This window comes from Vigna radiata, unplaced genomic scaffold (assembly GCF_000741045.1).
Source record: "Vigna radiata var. radiata cultivar VC1973A unplaced genomic scaffold, Vradiata_ver6 scaffold_108, whole genome shotgun sequence".
In the NCBI taxonomy this organism is placed as follows: domain Eukaryota; kingdom Viridiplantae; phylum Streptophyta; class Magnoliopsida; order Fabales; family Fabaceae; genus Vigna; species Vigna radiata.
In genome coordinates, this window is record NW_014543429.1 from 218,016 (window position 1) to 235,924 (window position 17,909).

The following is a 17,909-nucleotide window of genomic DNA, read 5'->3' on the forward strand; positions in this document are numbered from 1 at the left end:
TTAGACTCTGGAGTCACTTATTATATGACACCTCTTCCTAATTTTTTTTCTGCATATTCTCCATGTTCTAGATACAAAAAAATTTCCATAGCAGATGGAGACATGATAATGGTAGTTGGCTAAGGAAATGTCCAAATAAACCCAACCATAATTCTAAAAAATGAGCTACATGTTCCAAAATTGTCCACAAACTTTATATCTATAAAAATACTTACCAAAGATCTTTCATGTAATGTGGTTTTCATAGCAACTTATGTGTATTGCAGGTCAAGAAATCGAGGAGAATGGTTGGACATTCTAGAGAATAGAATGGTCAATCTTTGATGTCTACAACCTCCATTCCCAATACAAAAAATTCAGTCATTAGCTGTCTTGTAGGACATCCTTCACTTCATGTTATAAGGCTTTTTGTTTCCTTCCTCGTTCAAAAGCTTAAATTTTCAAAGTCTTCGTTGGGGATAGTGATAGCCTCATCCTCAACCAAGGATTATCCGAAGCATGAAGATGAGACCATGAAGGTGAGTGTATGGAAGTAATGGAGTTGTATGGTGGGGATGCTTTCGGTTTGGATGTTAGAAGGGTGAGATTGGTGATGTTTGGTTGCTCTAAAGAGAGGTTGGGCCAACTCTTAAGGAGCGATGGCTAGAGGAAACCTAGATGGGGTGCCATGGTGACCTAAGTTGAGTAGTATGGCACAAATTTGGCAGCATAACAGATGAGTACATGGAAAAGACGCCTCTATTTATAAGCTTAGGTAACCCTAAAGGTGTCTCCAAATTGTAGAAACAAAACCCTAATACTCTAACTTGGAGACCAAGGTAAAATTCTCTTCATTAGGTTGATGACAGGTGGCCACTACTAAGGAGAAATCATCTTCATTAAGAGCATGACACATGGTCATTACTAAGGAGAAATCCTCTCCATTAAGAGCATGCCACATGGCAAGAGCGTGTGTCTCACAAAAGAGAACAACTTTGAGACCACTCTAGCCAAGGGCCTACAAACTTCTAGAAGGTTTGCTCTCTAAGCTAGGTTTTTACCTTAGATCCATGTATCTCCTTAGGGCCTAAAACCCTACACTACAACTCGAGGCCAAATACAAGGCCCAATAGAAACCCTAGACTACTTGGCCCATTATACAAGGCCTAAAATGGGCCTAATCTACTAAGAACTCACTGATGGTCCATGATGATAAGAGCTTGGACACACCTTCTGCAGATAACTCCAATTCTTCTTGAGTATGCTTGCCCATGACTACGTGCTTTGCCATCGTATAGGGAATTTATTTGCAACGATCACCTTGTTGAGAGCCCTATAATCCACACAAAATCGCCATCTCCCATCTTTTTTCATCACCAAGATTCTTAGTTGGATGGGGGACTAACTTTAAATGGATTTTTTATTATTGTTTGTTGAAATCTGCGTACAACAGCAATCTTGAAGGTATCCCAAGTAGAATTGGGGTTACAAGTCTCCCACCATTGAAACCAATTCAAAGCTTTACCTTCTAAAGCAATCAAAGACTACTTGCATAGTCTCTTCCTCAATCACATCCTTTAATCTGAAATACCTCTCCAATCGATTCATCCATCCATAAGCCTCCTTGCCTGCAAAAACAGTGTTGTAATTTGGGATAATATCTTTAGAATCTTCCTAATTAGAGGAAATAGATACATAATATTTTATTTTTTCCTAGGTTTCCTAGTTTCACTATTTCCCTCTTTAGGAGAACTAGATTATTACAAATAGAAGCTTTGAGAATGTATTTTTCATGATTGAGAATAATAATAAGTCTCATTTTCAACTTGGTGTCAGAGCCCTGATCTTAGGGGCTAGATTTCGCTGCAACAAGCCGTAGTGCCGCCGCTGTCCGACCACCGCCGGTTGGGGTCATCGATAGGGCAGAACGGTGCGCCCAACACCGGCGATCACAAAGTCGGAAGCCGCTCTATGAACAGAGCCTCCACACGCCGCCACTGTTGCTAGCGCGTGTAGCCCACGCGCCCACCTCCGGCGAGACCCGCTCGCTGCCGCCGCCGCCATAGAAAGGGTCACCGGAGCCCCCTGAGTCCATTCCTAGGGTCAGTGATGACTCGTTTGGGCTGTATTTGAGCAGATCTGACTTCTATGTTTTGCTCCTTTTCTCGGTGAAACCCACTTGCCATTGCCGCCACAAAAGAGTCGTCGGAGCCTCCTGATTTTGTTCCTTGGGTTGGTGACGACCCGTTTGGCCTTTATTTTAGTAGATCTGAGTTTGAAGTTTTTTGCCTCTTTTTTCTTCGGTACGGGATGTCTGAAGAAAAAAGTATTCCTTTGGGGGTACCCAATGACCTACCAAATATAGGAAGTATGATACGCGGGGCCCAAGCCCACCAAATAAAGAATAACCCAAGAACATGGAGAGGGGTAAAATGGTCATTGCTACAATAGGAGAGGTGAGCTTAGTAATGAAAGGAGTGCATCATGGAAGCACATGAAGACTTAATTTTTAAGCACATGTAAAAACTTCCAGTACTTGTAGCTTCTAGATGATAGCATTTTCCTTGCCTTGCCACGTGGATGATGATCCACCATTCTCGGCAATCATCAACATCACACCTAGCTAAATGGATTTCATATAAATCCATTAAGTAGCACATGTAAATTCACTTTTGAATATTGAGAGAATTGAAATGCTGTTGAAGCTTCTTCTCCCATCGAAAGTCACTCCTTGGCTTGTCTTCTCCAATGCAACTTCCTTCCTTGAGTGGAAGGCCGTCTGAGTTGTAACCACACCACTACAAGCTTCCTCCGAATCTCCCTCACCATTTACTACATCTCTTCCGCTGCAACCATTTCCAAACACCTCCATCCAGCCAGTTCTGGTTTGTCACGATTCTGCACATCCGTGAGCTACTGTTTCATTGCCTTCCAACCGCTGGATCTATTCATCTAAGCTTTAATATCACGGATCTGAAGCTGCACATCTGAATGGACCTGTATCAAGTGGTATTCAGAGCCTAGGTTGCTCACGGTGCTCTCTGGTTGTTCCAGCTAAGTGTTTTCTTCATTCATTCTACACTGTCAATATATTTTCCTTCGTGTTTTTGCTTCTCTGTTTCACTATTCCATTGGTTTCTCTTCATTCCAGTAGTTTCCACTGATTGATTGTTTGATCCAGCTTTCTTTACTTTGTTTTAGTTTTCATTTTTTTAATCGGTTCCATCTTTTGTTTGAGTCGTTTTATTTTTGAAATCTGATCTGTTTATGTCTAAGTCATGTTTTGTATTCCATATTGTCAATTTCCTGAGTAATTCTGCTTGGATAAATCTGTGATAATTGAATTGGAAATTCAAACGTTGCACGCTCAAGTGTAAGCTGAATTCCATCAAACACAGTGCCAATATTACGTGAGTCAAATCTGTTCTACACTCTGCTGATTTAAGTTTGTGGTTCTGCACATCCGTGAGGTACTGTTTCATTGCCTTCCAACCGCTGGATCCATTCATCTAAGCTTTAATATCACGGATCTGAAGCTGCACATCTGAATGGACCTGTATCAAAGTACCTCGTGGTTGGATGGTCAGAATTACTTACAATGGAGCCAATTTATTTCAAGGATTCTGAAGGGTCGTTCAAAACTTGATCACATACATGGAGGAGGACCAGCACCAGACGACAAGCATTTTTCAATTTGGGACAAGGACGATTCATTAATTATGACTTGTGGCAATCCATGACTCTTAAGATAAGGAAAAATTACATGTTTCATTCTTCTACAAAAGAAATATGGGATGATTTACAGAGTACTTTTTCTTTAAAAAAGGATCTTGCTGCTACCTATGACATCAAGAACAGGATATTTAATACTAAACAGGGCTCCCTTTCCATATCAGAATATCATGAGATCCTGAATGGTCTTTGGATGGAACTCGATCAGATCCAAACAATAAAGATGTGTAAAATAGATGTTGTCGTTCTATCTGAATTCATTGAAGGGGAAAAAATCTTTAAATTTCTCTAGGGCCTTAATCATAAGTACAACCCAATCCGGGTTCAAATTTTTGGAAGAGAAAGATTACCACCCCTGTGAGAAGTTTTTTTTATGGTAAGAGGAGAAGAAACTCGGAGATCTGTCATGCTTCATGGAGGGATCTCTAACACAGGCTCTGCCATGACAATTGGAAAGGGAGTCCACAAGGAAACAAATGCTGGGGGAAAAACGTTTGAAAGAGGTACTAATGGGGACTATTGTTCATATTGTAAAAGATTTGGACATACCAAGGAAATATGCTTCAAACTCCATGGAAGAAAGAATGTTCTCGAGTGCATGGGAAACAACAAAGGGCCTACTCAAAAATGGGTAAATCATACTACCTCAGAACAGGAAGCCACCAATCAATCTATTCCATCTCAATCTAATCCACCACCACCACCAGATCTTGATATGAGCGCTTAGAAGCAATGATTAAATCAATGAGTAAGCCCTCTGGATCATGTACTTTGTCCATAAAAGGTAAGATTTGTCTCAATACTGTTGGTCATGTGTTCCAAGGTATTTGGATCCTTGATTCGGGTGCAACTGATAATATGACACCTTTTAGTGGGTATTTCGACTCATATGGCAAGAGCAATAAAGAACAACTTATTACAGTTGCAAATGGTCAGGGTATACCTTTATGCGGCTTTGGGAATATATTTTTGGACTCGTCTATTATATTGAAGGATTGTTTACATGTTCCTAATTAGCTAATAGTCTTATCTATGTGCAAAAACTCACAAAGGATTTAAATTTTCAGTAATATTTTTTCCAACTTATTATGTTTTTCAGGATCTTGCCACGGGGAAGAAGATTTTAACTGCTAAGGAGCAAAGTGGGTTGTATTTTTTAGAGTTTGAGGACCAAAGCAACACATAAATCATGAGTCAACAAGCTACATCTAAGACATGGGAAAAATCTAAAATATGGTTACATCATCAAAGGCTTGGGCATCCATCATTTAGTCTTATCAAGTCCCTGTTTCCCCATTTGTTTACCAAGGAGTCTGTTAAGTCTTTTAATTGTGATATTTGTCAATTGTCAAAACACCGTCGTGCATCTTATCCTATTAGTAATAAAAAGAGTATTTCTCCATTTGATTTAATTCACTTTGATGTTTGGGGTCCTGTCATAGATTCTATTTCTAGAGCCAAATAGTTCGTTATCGTTATTGACGATTGTACTTGTGTCACATGGACATACCTTATGAAAAATAAATCTGAAGTTTTTCAAATTTTTGTTAAGTTTTTCCGTCTTGTCCAAACTCAATTTGGAAAAAATATCAAAAGAATTAGGTTTGATAATGGTACTGAATATGTGAATCATGAATTTCTCAATTTTTTGTCTCATAATGGCATTGTTCACGAACTAACTTTTGTTAACACCCCTCAACAAAATGGGGTTGCTGAAAGAAAGAATCGTCATCTTCTTGAGGTAATTAGAGCTCTTCTTTTTCAAATGTCTGTTTCCAAAAATTACTGGGGAGAAGCTGTGTTAACTGTCACATATCTCATCAACAGGTTACCCACTCGTATCTCAAATGGCATTAGTCTTATAGAATCTCTATTGTCTTTTGTTCCTTCTTCCCTGATAACGATTCTACCTAGTTGGGTCTTTGGATGTGTTGTTTTTGTTCCTTCTTAGATTCCAGAGCTCTTAAATGTGTCTTTATTAGTTATCCTTCTAATAAAAAAGGGTACAAATGTTATCATCCTCAAAGTCGTCGCGTCTTTATCACCATGGATGTCACCTTTCATGAAACAAAATCCTTTTATGTCAGTCCACCACTTCAGGGGGAGAAAGCACTTGAAGTGGATGAACTCTCCTTCTTGTCATCACCATATTTGTCTTTGCAGCATGTCCAAGACCTGAGCAATGAAGCTACCATAGTCGACAGCGAGGAAGAAGAGGAAGACAGATTTTTTGCAAAAAATATGAAAGAAGAGAACAACCCACTTCGACTCTAGAGTAAGAAAAATTGTCTAATCCGGAGGTGAGAATCCCTGAAGATATCAATGAAGAAGAGGTAAGTATTATAGAGGATTTACCCATTGCATTGAGAAAGGCAAGAAGATTATGCGCGAAATATCGTATTTCTCAGTATGTTTGCACTAACAATCTCTCTGATAAGCACAAAAGTTTTATTGCTGCCATTGATGCCACAAATTCCTACCTCAATCCAGGAGGCCGTGAAACTTGAACATTGGAATCAAGCCATGAAAGAAGATATGAATGCATTAGAAAGAAATTCAACTTGGGAGATTGTTGATAAGCCAAGAGACAAGAGGGCAGTAGGGTGTAGATGGATATTCACAGTGAAACATAAGGCACATGGGACAATAGAAAGATATAAAGCTAGTTTGGTGGCAAAAGGATATACCCAAACATATGGGATTGATTATGAGGAGACATTTGCCCCAGTGGCAAAGATGAATACAGTCCAAGTTATTCTCGCTTTGGCTGCCCATTTTGGATGAGACTTACACCAGCTGGATGTGAAGAATGCCTTTATTCATGGAGATCTAGATGAGGAAATGTACATGGAGATTCCCCTAGGTTTTGAAGTGAAAAATGAAAGAAACAAGGTATGTCTCCTAAAGAAAGCATTGTATGGTCTTAAGCAATCCCCTAGAGCATGGTTTGGAAGATTTACAAAAGCAATGGTTTCCTAGGGATACAGACAAAGCCAAGGAGATCATACTCTATTCATAAAGCACTCTTCTACAGGTAAACTCACCCTATTGCTTGTCTATGTGGATGATATGATTATTGCAGGAGATGATGAAATAGAAAAATTGGCATTAAAAGAAAAATTGGCAGCTCAATTTGAAATGAAAGACCTAGGAAAACTCAAATATTTTCTTGGAATAGAGGTTGNCTACTCCAAGAATGGAATTTTTATCTCCCAAAGGAAATATGTACTTGATCTCCTCAAAGAAACAAGAAAGTTAGGATGTAGAACCTCGACTGTTCCTATAGAACAGAATCACAGAATTGGAAGTGAAGAAAGTGCTCCTGTAGAGAAGGCCCAATATCAGAGATTGGTGGGAAAATTGATTTATCTATCACACACAAGACCAGACATTGCTTATGCAGTTACTGTAGTTAGCCGATTTATGCATGATCCAAGAGAGAGACACATGCAAGCAGTTGACAAAACTCTCCAATACTTGAAGTCAAGTCCAGGAAAGGGGCTATTATTCAAAAGGGAAGACACATTGAATATGAAGATATATACTGATGTTGACTATGCAGGTTCTATTACTAACAGAAAATCTACTTCTGGGTATTGTGTATTTCTTGGAGATAGTTTGGTAACATGGAGAAGCAAAAAGCAAGATAGAGTATCCCGTTCTAGTGCAGAAATTGAATTTCGAGCCCTTGCTCAAGGAATGTGTGAAGGACTCTGGATGAAAATCATCTTGGATGGTCTTAAAGTCAAAGTGGAGCACCAGGTGCAACTACACTGTGACAATAAGTCTGCTATGAGCATAGTCCATAATCTAGTACAGCATGACATTACCAAACATATTGAAATTGACAGACATCAAAGATAATCTTGACAGAGGCTTTGTGATTACAACTCATGTTCCTACAGAACTTCAAATAGCAGATATTTTCACAAAAAGGGCTTCCTCCGGGTAGATTTCAAGATCTTGTAGGCAAGTTGAGATGATTGATATTCATTTACCAACTTGAGGGGGAGTGTTGTAATTTGGGATAATATCTTTAGAATCTTCCTAATTAGAGGAAATAGATACATAATATTTTATTATTTTATTTTTTCCTAGGTTTCCTAGTTTCCCTATTTCCCTTTTTAGGAGAACTAGATTATTACAAATAGAAGGTTTGAGAATGTATTTTTCATGATTGAGAATAATAATAAGTCTCATTTTCAACTAACACGAATGTCTAATTTTTCTCCATCTTGAGGAGGACGTCATGTGCTCCTGAACCAGCTCTTTGCTCCCTCCATTGCTTTCATTAATGCCAGAATTATTGTCAAACGTAATCTTTGCTACTGACATTTGCTCCACCACCATAGTTATCCCATGAATCATGTCTTCCAAGCGTTGAAACCTCCTATGATATTCAATTTCCTGGGGGTTACGATCTTGAACCCATTCTTGCATCATCTTTTTGACAGAATCCATGTGTGGTTCCATTTGGGTATGCACCATATCTTAATGCACGTCTCCCACAATACCAAGATTGTGCTCTAGATACCAATTGATAGATTCAACCAATATTTATTAGACTGCCAATGTGGTAGAAGACAGTAAAACATCAAACACAGGTCTTTCAAGTGGTCCTCAACTCCCTCAACCCCTTACTTCCTAGGAAAACAGCAACCTTTTTTTCCTCTTCCTACACTGACTATTTAAAAATAGACAGTTTACATGAAAAAAACAGTTTACAAGAATAAAAACACAACATTTACAGGAGGTTTTAACTGTCGTATTCAGATATACCTCTTATCCCTCCTATAAACAATTCCAAACCTATCATCCCAAGAGATTGAAGATATAATAAGACTTCAATTAGAACATGAGGAAACTTTGGATTGGATATGCGGGCTTAGATCACTTATAGGTGGTTCTAATTAGACAAGATGAAATTAAGTTTAATTAAGTTTCCTATAAATTAGGAGATATTATATGAAAAAATAGAGATACCCATATCTTTAAAGTCTATATCTTTTATCATATTCTTAGCATTTTATATCTTTTCTGAGTGATAAGTATAAGATTAGGCTCAGTATACAACCCTAGTGGCTATAAATAGGAAGTTAGTCCTAAGGTCTAGGTACTTGAATTGTCTGGCTTGAAGTCATCATAGCTTCACAGTAACTTCTAACCAGAACATTTGTAAACTCTTACTCTGATTCTTTTGTTGTTCAGTTTAGTTTAGCCCTAGACCAGAGATGAATACACAAAACTTAATAAAGGAAAATCCTAATTTATGATAGACACAATCTATTCCTATAATTTAGGATCCATGATCCTATATAATAGATATAAAATATACTATCAGTCTATTAATACTCCTAACATTATAATCTAATTAAATCTCCTGCTTATCTAATTAAAGTTGTACAAGGAAATATTATCTACAACGTAAATAAAGGGATTCTAACAATATAAATAAATTGATTTGGGGCATGTTTTCATATAAGTAGTATAAATAACTTTGATATAAGTATTGAATCATGCAATTAGCATACAGTACTTTTTACCTAACCCCATGAAAAATCATAAATACTAGGAAAACTTGCTCAGTTTCCATGTTCAATGGTGTTTACAATTTCTTTTCTCTACAAAATATTTTTCTTCTGGTCTTTCGGATTGTGAGGCTTACAAAAATGTAATTCATACAGATAGAGCAATTGGAGCAGGAGGTAGCCGAGTTACAACAAGATCTTGCTGATAAGAAAGAACAAGAAGTTGCCATGCTGCAGGTTCTAGTGTGCACCTGTTTTCTCCAGTGTCTATTTCTGTAAGCTTATATGCAAAAATGAATAAATAAATAGAGATTAAGAAGAATGTCTTTATATGTCATGGAGAGAACTTTGAAATCTTCTCCGTGCTACAGGTTCTAGTGCGGCTAGAGCAGGACCAAAAAATTACTGAAGATGCTCGCAGAAGAGCAGAGCAAGGACTTGCAGCTCAGAAATTAGAAGTTCATGAGCTTCAGGTATCCTTTCCCCCTTCTAATGATTGTTGTGATGCAGGTCAGTGGAGTAAAATTTGCAATCAAAAATCATAACTGGGATATCATTAATCATTTTTCATAGTAAAATTTAAATAAAAACCTGTTTATGAATCATCTGATAAGGTATCCTCATCTAAATCTGAATTTCATTGAGATGCATTATGGTTTTAATATTTTTTCACTAGTGCTCTTAGTAGAGGTTTGAGTACTTTTCTGTATGTCTCACATGCCAGATAAGAATAGAAATGCATGAGCAATTTAGAAGTAAAATAACGGATACACTCCAAATTATATTTACTTATTTCTTTTCTCTTGGTAATGTTCTTGGAAAGAAATTATTCTTTGCTGAGTGGTTGTATTTAGCTCACAATGTGCTGCAGATGGTTTTCTATTTTTTGGCTAAATGGATATAGTTAATTATGATTGAGAGATACTATTTTCTCCATCTTTGTTTTGAAGGTATAATGTAATTTAGAATCCCTCAATTTTCAGTTAAATTCCCTAGTTCCCACATTTTGAAACACAAATTTTGGTCGTAGTTATCCTTTTTTATAATTGGTGAAGTTTGTCCCTACTTTATGGACAAGGGACCAAGTTCACAAATTATCAAATTAAGGAACCAAAAACACATTTTATCCAAGTGTTTAATCTTTATACCCTCTGTACGTCCATGGAATTGAAGAGCTTTCTAATACGACTTGCTATGTATTTCCCAGAGAGAAATAAGTAACCACCCTGCTATTAAGGATCTTACAAGACATGATTACATCTATTTCCAGTATAATAAATATGCAGGAAAAGTACGACAAGGCCATGCAATCAATTGCTGAGATGCAAAAGCGAGTTGTTATGGCAGAAAGTATGTTGGAGGCTACCCTTCAATATGAATCTGGCCAATCCAAAGCACTTTCTTCTCCAAGGTACATTATATCAGTCATTGCCTGTTATGAGTTATAATTTCCCTTTGCACAAGGTCTTTGAACTCAATATCTCGATACCACTGTAATTTCATTTGTGAACCTCTAATTAAGCATTCGTAATTTGGTAAACCTGTTTGAGAATACTGTTCTCGTAGTGTCTCGCATTATGATTACTAGCCTGGGTTTATTTTATATTTTTTCCTTGTTAAATACCAGATAGCAAAGTAAAGAAACTTTAGATAACTCTCCTGGTTTAAAACAGATGAAAATTGCCTCTTTGAGAAGTCCCCATATGGTATTGCAAAAGAAAGTTGATTATTTTTCATGCTGTACTGGGTAAACTATGCAGGAAAAATTTAAGAACTAGCCCGTATTACATTGCAAAACCAAGTTAATAAAACTTATTCTGTGATATACGTAATAAACTATGAAATGCAGAATTTTTTTTTTTAAAATGGCCCTAGATGGCTTTAAGGTTTCCTTGACGAAACTGAATAGCAATGATGTATATGGGGCTTTAATGAAAGGCTTGGAGTCTCTGGGTAAATATCATTGTTTGCATTAATGGGATGCTGAACTGGAAGTAGCTTCTAAATTAAAATTATATTGAAAGGATTATTCACTCTTAGTTTTATATAGTATTCAGGGAAACCTTCAAAATTTCAAATATGATTTTCTATATAAGTTGTAAGCTTTTACCTTAAGTTTTAAAGAAGTTGTGGCTGGCTTCTAATGCTTGTTCACTTCATCATAAATAATGTCTGTTCTGTCATTTGAGTCCTGTGGACGTAACCCAGTTGCCATGGATTTATGGGGAAGGAATTCCAATACAAAGAGCTTGATGCATATATGATATATGATATATGATATATACTAAATCAATTTATTTTTGAAGACCAAATTCTATTAGCTCAACTTCATTGGAGCTATTTTTGTAGGGCTGGTCGTGTACAAAGCCCAAAGTCTGAAAACCCCTCCCGGAAAATTAGTTTGCTAAGGTTTGGACTTGGCTGGCGTGACAAAAACAAGGTAAAATATTTTCTGAACTCTCTGTCTCCCAATTACCTGTATTCTTGCAGGAGACAGTTAATTTGGTTATATACAATTATGAGTTCGCTATTCGTTGGTTGGTATGCCAGTCCAACTAAGTTTATTATTGAAATTCAATTTTACTGCAAAAGTCACGTTGGTGTTCATAGTTATTTGAACTCACATCTCTCATGTTTCAAGGAAAAAGGATGTGTACTTTTAGTTCAGGGTATTAATCTTTGAAGGTGTTACCAAATCGTATAATACTAGTAGTCCACATGGTTGTGTATACTGGTCTGTTTCGGCTGATAGGAGCTTATTTTTTGTAAAGATTTTCTCTTACACATCCTATGAAACAGGGCAAACCGAATGCTGAGACCGAGGAAGCTGGCGAAAGTTGGCATAGTAATGGCTCTCCGAAAAAAGAATCCGATACCCAAGAAACTGATAGATAGAATTCACATAGCAGTGCCAACAGAACCGCACCCGTTGCTTTCCTGTCTACTTAGGAGTTATTAATTGTTTCTGATTATAACTGCCCAATTTTCTATGTTACTTGTCTCATAAAGTTAGGGGAGGAATCCACTGGGAGGAATGTTTAATATGTTTATAGGCCAATTAGATGTAGAAAGCACATTGTGTCTTTCACTGGCACTACCCAGTCTTTCAAAAACGTTGTGTCTTGATCTGTTTTTATATAAATTTAGGCGGAACAACTGTGCCATTAGCATAGTTCAACGCCTACAAATATGCACTTCCTCCGTCGTCCACTTGTATGAACAGTTCAGACAAAAATATAAAATATTAAAGGACTTGTTTCTCAACAATTCTTACTTTAGTATTTCTCGAGCGAAGAACTGCTCTTTAGAGGATAAATTGTTTTGATAATATCTGATTGCAAAGGCAATTACTAGATTGTAACAAAATACATTCATATGGATAACTATCCATCATATTGATAACCATCTTTTAATAAACTTGATTTAGACCTCATTTATTTACTCGGTAGGTAAACCAAACTTTCCATTGTTTTTTAAATTACGTTTGAACTTGTATTTTAATATTATCAAAAACATAAAATTTTTAAGAGGTCTAGGATTCTTACATTTTTTTTTTAAATGTCTCATTTTATAAATTGATTTGTATGTACTCGTTACAATGTAACACTTTTGCCTCTTTATAATTTTATGAACGTGATTTACATCTCTAAGAGACAGGGTCGTCATGCATCAGGGCTTCGGTTTACTTACAAAATTATGTACTACGAAAATTCTCGTCAACATCTCTTAAAGAAAACAAGTATCAGTTAGTCGATATATAAAACAGTAACTGAGCCAGGTTCCACGCCAAATAGGTTTATTTTAGGTCCCCACGCCCTTCGTTTCCCAATCCAGCGTCTCGTGGTTTTATTGGGATTATAGTGTGACATTTAATCATCATAAGCACGTGTAATTGCAAGGAAACTCGGGTCAAGTATGTGCTATATGGAAGTGAATTCAAGAGCTACTGCACCGCGTGAAACAGTATAAAATGTTACATTTAAAATCTGTACACGACAATATAAACATCTAAACAAGACAAGAGTAGGAGATAACACATGATATTATGTTATACTTCCTTGGGGGTGAAAAAGCCAAATTTTACAGAGTTTTCGTTACTGTACAAACGACCAGGATAAAGAAAAATTACAACTATATGCCAAGAAAGAAGGAACATGAATCATGAATCCAGTAATTTGCTTTAAAAATAGAAACTAAGGGAAAAAAAGGAAGTGGATATTCCATCTTGGCTCCAATTGGAAAATAGGAGCACTTATGTGCACCAGAAGTAGAACAAAATTTTACAACAATTTTAGCAACTATGCTCTGAACAAAGAACACCACCATAAGACAACCAGTATTAACATCTACAAATCTATATATCTTTCAATATACTGTAAGATGTTTGAAATTTGCACCAGACTACCTTTAACAAACATTGAGCTCTATACCACTATCCCCTCTTGGTTCTAGGAGGAGTTCCAGGAGCAAGGCGAGAGCTTTGTACAGTCTGTGTATTGGGATCATATTTTTGTGACGCAAGGTAACTCAAAGCAGTGACAACATCAGCTATAACTGGACGCATATTGGCCTGCTCCTGAACACACATAGCTGCAACAGCAAGGGCCTGGTATAGCCCTCTTGAAGGGTATTGACCTTGGAGCATCGGATCAGCCATTTGTGAGAATTTTCTTCGATCTTTGAACAAGGGTCTGGCCTGCAATTTAATCAAATTACTTAAATAAGGAGAAAACACAAGGTATCAAATTTCAAAATCACAATTGAATACGCTAAAGCCAGTCAGAAAATTTATGGGATATGCATAACTTTGAGCACCAATTTCAACAACACAGTAGGAATTTCATTTTAAGACAAGATTTTGTTGAGAAGGGAACAAAATAAAGAGGATGAAATCAGAAAGCCTACCAAAAGAAAGGAAAAGACAAGAAGAACACGGAAGAAAATATCAAGTTGAAAGAACTTTTGAATTACCATGACAGTAATTTCTTCTTGAAAGCAATGTACATCGCTAATGATCTACACCGTGTATTGTTGTTAAGGCATAACTGAGAACTATTAACTATTTGACTGAAAATGATTTCACCTGGAAGGTAATATTTTGAACTGTTTGAGAAAATACAAAACACCTCTTATAAAAAGGAGCAAAACCATAGGTCGCCATATTAGCAAATCCCTGTGAAAAATGAAATAACGAACTTGCAAGTCCTATATTTAGGAAAGAGATCAAATAGTTTCCTAATTAAAAAAATAATCCATTTCTACCTGGTTACTTACAATATAATAGAATATTTACAATAAATGGAGAGATAAAAGATAATTGTGGTAGACTTTCTGTACTTTCCACAAATTATCACAAGTCCACTTGTGAAATTAAAATTTACCAGGTATGCCCAATTCGTATTGAAATACTTGCCTCCCCTTATTTAAACCACACCACACTACCTTTTGGCTATTAGTATTAAAATGAAGCGATCCAGTGTTATATTGGATGATTTATAATGCAGCGTTCCTGCTTATAAATTACGAGTCACGCCTAACAGTAGGACTTTCTTACCCATGCAACAAGATTCTGTTCTCCTGCAGATCTTGAATTGTCAATTGCTTTCCTTCCAGTAATCATTTCCAGAAGAACAACACCAAAGCTATAGACATCTGATTTCAGAGTCAGTTGACCTGTCATTGCATACTCTGGTGCACAATATCCATAGGTTCCCATAACCCTTGTTGATACATGGGTGTTTTCCCCCACAGGGCCAAGTTTAGCCAGACCAAAATCAGATAACTTTGGATGATACCCTTCACCAAGCAAAATGTTGGAGCATTTTAAATCACGGTATATGACAGGAGGATTAGCTTTGTCATGTAAATATTCCAATCCCCTTGCAGCCCCAGCAGCTATTTTCATCCTCGTGTTCCAGTCAAGTTGTTTCTTCCCAGGAGAAATATCTGAGTATCAAATATTTATTAACAATATATACTTGAAGCCAATACATAAAGAATTGAAAGAGATGACATACAAATTTGTAATAAAAATACCATGTAAGTGGTCTTCCAATGATCCTAATGACATAAATTCATAAACTAGAAGCCTTTGATCTCCATCAGCACAATAACCAATCAGGTTGACAAGGTTAGGGTGGTGAAGAAGACTTAACATCAAAACTTCAACAAGGAATTCTCTGTTCCCTTGTAGTCCATTTCGGTCAAGTTGTTTAATTGCAACAATCTACATTCAACGTTAGAAAGCATGAAACATGTTGCCATATCAAACTACACAAATTTAAACCTCATTCCATTGCTGGCAAAACTCATAAGGTGCTACTATGGCTGTCAGAAAGCAATGTGGATGAGAGAGAAATGATGAATACCAAGAAAAAAAATGAAGCATTTCTTCATTTCCCTAAGAATTTCACATATTCTTCATAAACGAAGAAATCATGAGAAACACACTCACTTGATTAATATTTTCCAAACGCCCCTTGTAGACTCTGCCAAAGCCTCCCTCACCCAAAAGACATTCAGCTCTGAAGTTTCTAGTAGCAGTTGCCAACTCACGGAATGAGAATGTCTGTGCAGCAATGTGATCCGGGTTTCCATTTTTAGTGGAATCTTTGGAATTCATGGATGAATTCCTCTTCAACTTCCCTGCGTTCCACTCCAAAAACTAATGATTTAAGTGTGAAGAAATATAAACAACAGCCGGTTTAGATTTAACATCCAAGACCAATTTGTGTTTCTTCAGTGTCTACAACCCAAAAGTACCACATACTGACTTGGTCTCATAGGATGCATAATTTCAAAATTACCATCATCAGTACAATTTTTAGTTGATATGTATACTTTGTGAAAACCAATAAGCTAAAAGAAACAAATCAAATGCACAAATTTTTAGATTCAACACTGCAGAGGAGCATAAAAATGTTAAATAAAAGCATTCTGTCATTTTTATATGAAATTCAATCTATCTTTACCTGAGAAGATGGCTCATCCAGGACTCAATCTGGTCTACCAAATGCATAAATTCACAAAATTTCATTCATTACAAATAAGAGAAGACATGTTATCATTACTATCATTATTCAACCCCAATTAATCTTCATAAGAAAGGAACAAAAGAAATCGAGGTGAAACACAAGTCTCACAAGAGGGGTCTCGCTATCCCAAATCATTGATGACTTGATTTTACATCCAACTCCAACAAAATCAACAACATCGCTACCTGGGGTGGTTTTGATCGGATCAACAAGACTGTTCTGCACTTCCATCTTCTCTAACCTCTTCTTTAGCTTCTTCTTAGTGTTTGAACTTCCAGAACAGGGAATCCAACCCATGTTTCAATTTGTTTTTCCCTCTTCCCTTTTCAAGCAGATATGCAGACGGTTGTCGAAGAATCAATGGATCAGTCAAAATTCACATGAAAATTAGTCACCTCTGCATTCTCTCTCTTACACTTGGTGTTGCTTTAATGTAATCATAATCACCAGTGTCTCTTGTGATTGTGAGGTTGTCTAGGATTGGTTTTCAATTTTCGTAGTATTTTGAAGCAGAAATTTCGTCATTGGTTTCTTTTTGGTCGGAAAAACACCATCATTGGCTGAGATGCGCCACACTGGATCAAGGCTGAGACAAACTTCTTGCTCACATCCCCTTTGACGATGTCGTTTAAGTGCCCGTGTCAAAATATATAAATTAGGTTTAATTGTGTTTTTGGCTTTTATTGTTTACTTTGATTTCAATATTTGGTAGTTATACTTAAATATATTTTTTATGTGCTTATTACAGAAGCTTATTTTTTTTAATCTTAAGTTGTGTTTTACACTGATATTTTTTAATCCTCTATTATATCATTACACAAAAAGAAGGTTGGTATATTTCATTGTATTTGAAAGGTTAAATGTTTTTTTAGAATATTAAATATTGATATATTTTCTTTCAATACGATAAATAAATAATTTTAACATAAAAAATTTAATTTTATTAATTTTATTTAAAATTGATTAGTAATTGAGATAATTAACCATATTTGTATCTATTACAATTATTATCTGTGTTTCTTTTTTCAAATAAATAATAATAATAATAATGATAATATATAATTAATTTAGTGATTATCTTAAATCTAATATATTATAATTCCACATTTTTTAAACTCAATTGCATATTAATATTATGTTTTTATTTTAATAAAAACATGTAATAATTATTATATATTAAATATGTGCTTAACCATATTAATTAAAATCAGTACATGAATAATTTATATTAGAAATGCTTTTTATTATACTAAAAATGAAATATATTATTTTTATATTGAATTAATTATTTATTTTACTTCAAAAAATTAAAAATAGAAGATTGAAGGGCATAATCAGTTATCCCAGTATTTCCTATCCACCAAAGCAAAAGTAATGTTTTTTCTTAAATTTCTTTTACTTTCCATTTCCTCAACGTGTATTCTTTAAATTCATTATGATTTTGATTGGAAAAATCTGAATTAATGTTAAACAGGTGTAATATATCATTATATTAATTTGAAAATAATAACAAATATTTTAATTTAATTTTAACATTTATATAATTATAGTTTTTATAAAAATATATACATTTTATTATATTTATATGATTATTATAATATTTATATTATTTGATATTAAATTTTTTATAAGATTA

At 35.6% G+C, this 17,909-nt stretch overlaps 2 protein-coding genes across 6 annotated transcripts in view; one reads left to right on the forward strand and one right to left on the reverse strand.

Annotated features, from left to right (window-relative positions):
- LOC106754393 (TBC1 domain family member 2B) overlaps positions 1–12,523 on the forward strand; it is a 34,652-nt gene extending 22,129 nt beyond the window's left edge. For 2 of the 5 annotated variants that reach the window (XM_014636404.2, XM_022777944.1), the window contains 5 exons: positions 9,396–9,476; positions 9,611–9,712; positions 10,526–10,650; positions 11,589–11,679; positions 12,039–12,523. In XM_014636404.2, coding sequence (XP_014491890.1) covers positions 9,396–9,476; positions 9,611–9,712; positions 10,526–10,650; positions 11,589–11,679; positions 12,039–12,134 — 495 coding nt within the window. In that variant the 3' untranslated portion in view covers positions 12,135–12,523. Of the gene's footprint in view, positions 1–266; positions 1,691–9,395; positions 9,515–9,610; positions 9,713–10,509; positions 10,651–11,588; positions 11,680–12,038 lie in introns of those variants that run through there. The other 3 variants (XR_002666914.1, XR_002666915.1, XM_022777945.1) reach the window with 3 other exon arrangements.
- A 740-nt stretch (positions 12,524–13,263) lies between these two features.
- Positions 13,264–16,571, reverse strand: LOC106754420 (probable serine/threonine-protein kinase PBL7; the record flags this gene model as incomplete). Its single annotated transcript, XM_014636433.2, is given in 5 exon segments — positions 13,264–13,935; positions 14,794–15,185; positions 15,276–15,465; positions 15,694–15,884; positions 16,459–16,571. Coding segments are annotated over 5 exon segments (1,149 nt in total). The 3' UTR covers positions 13,264–13,671.
- Positions 16,572–17,909: the final 1,338 nt, after the last annotated feature.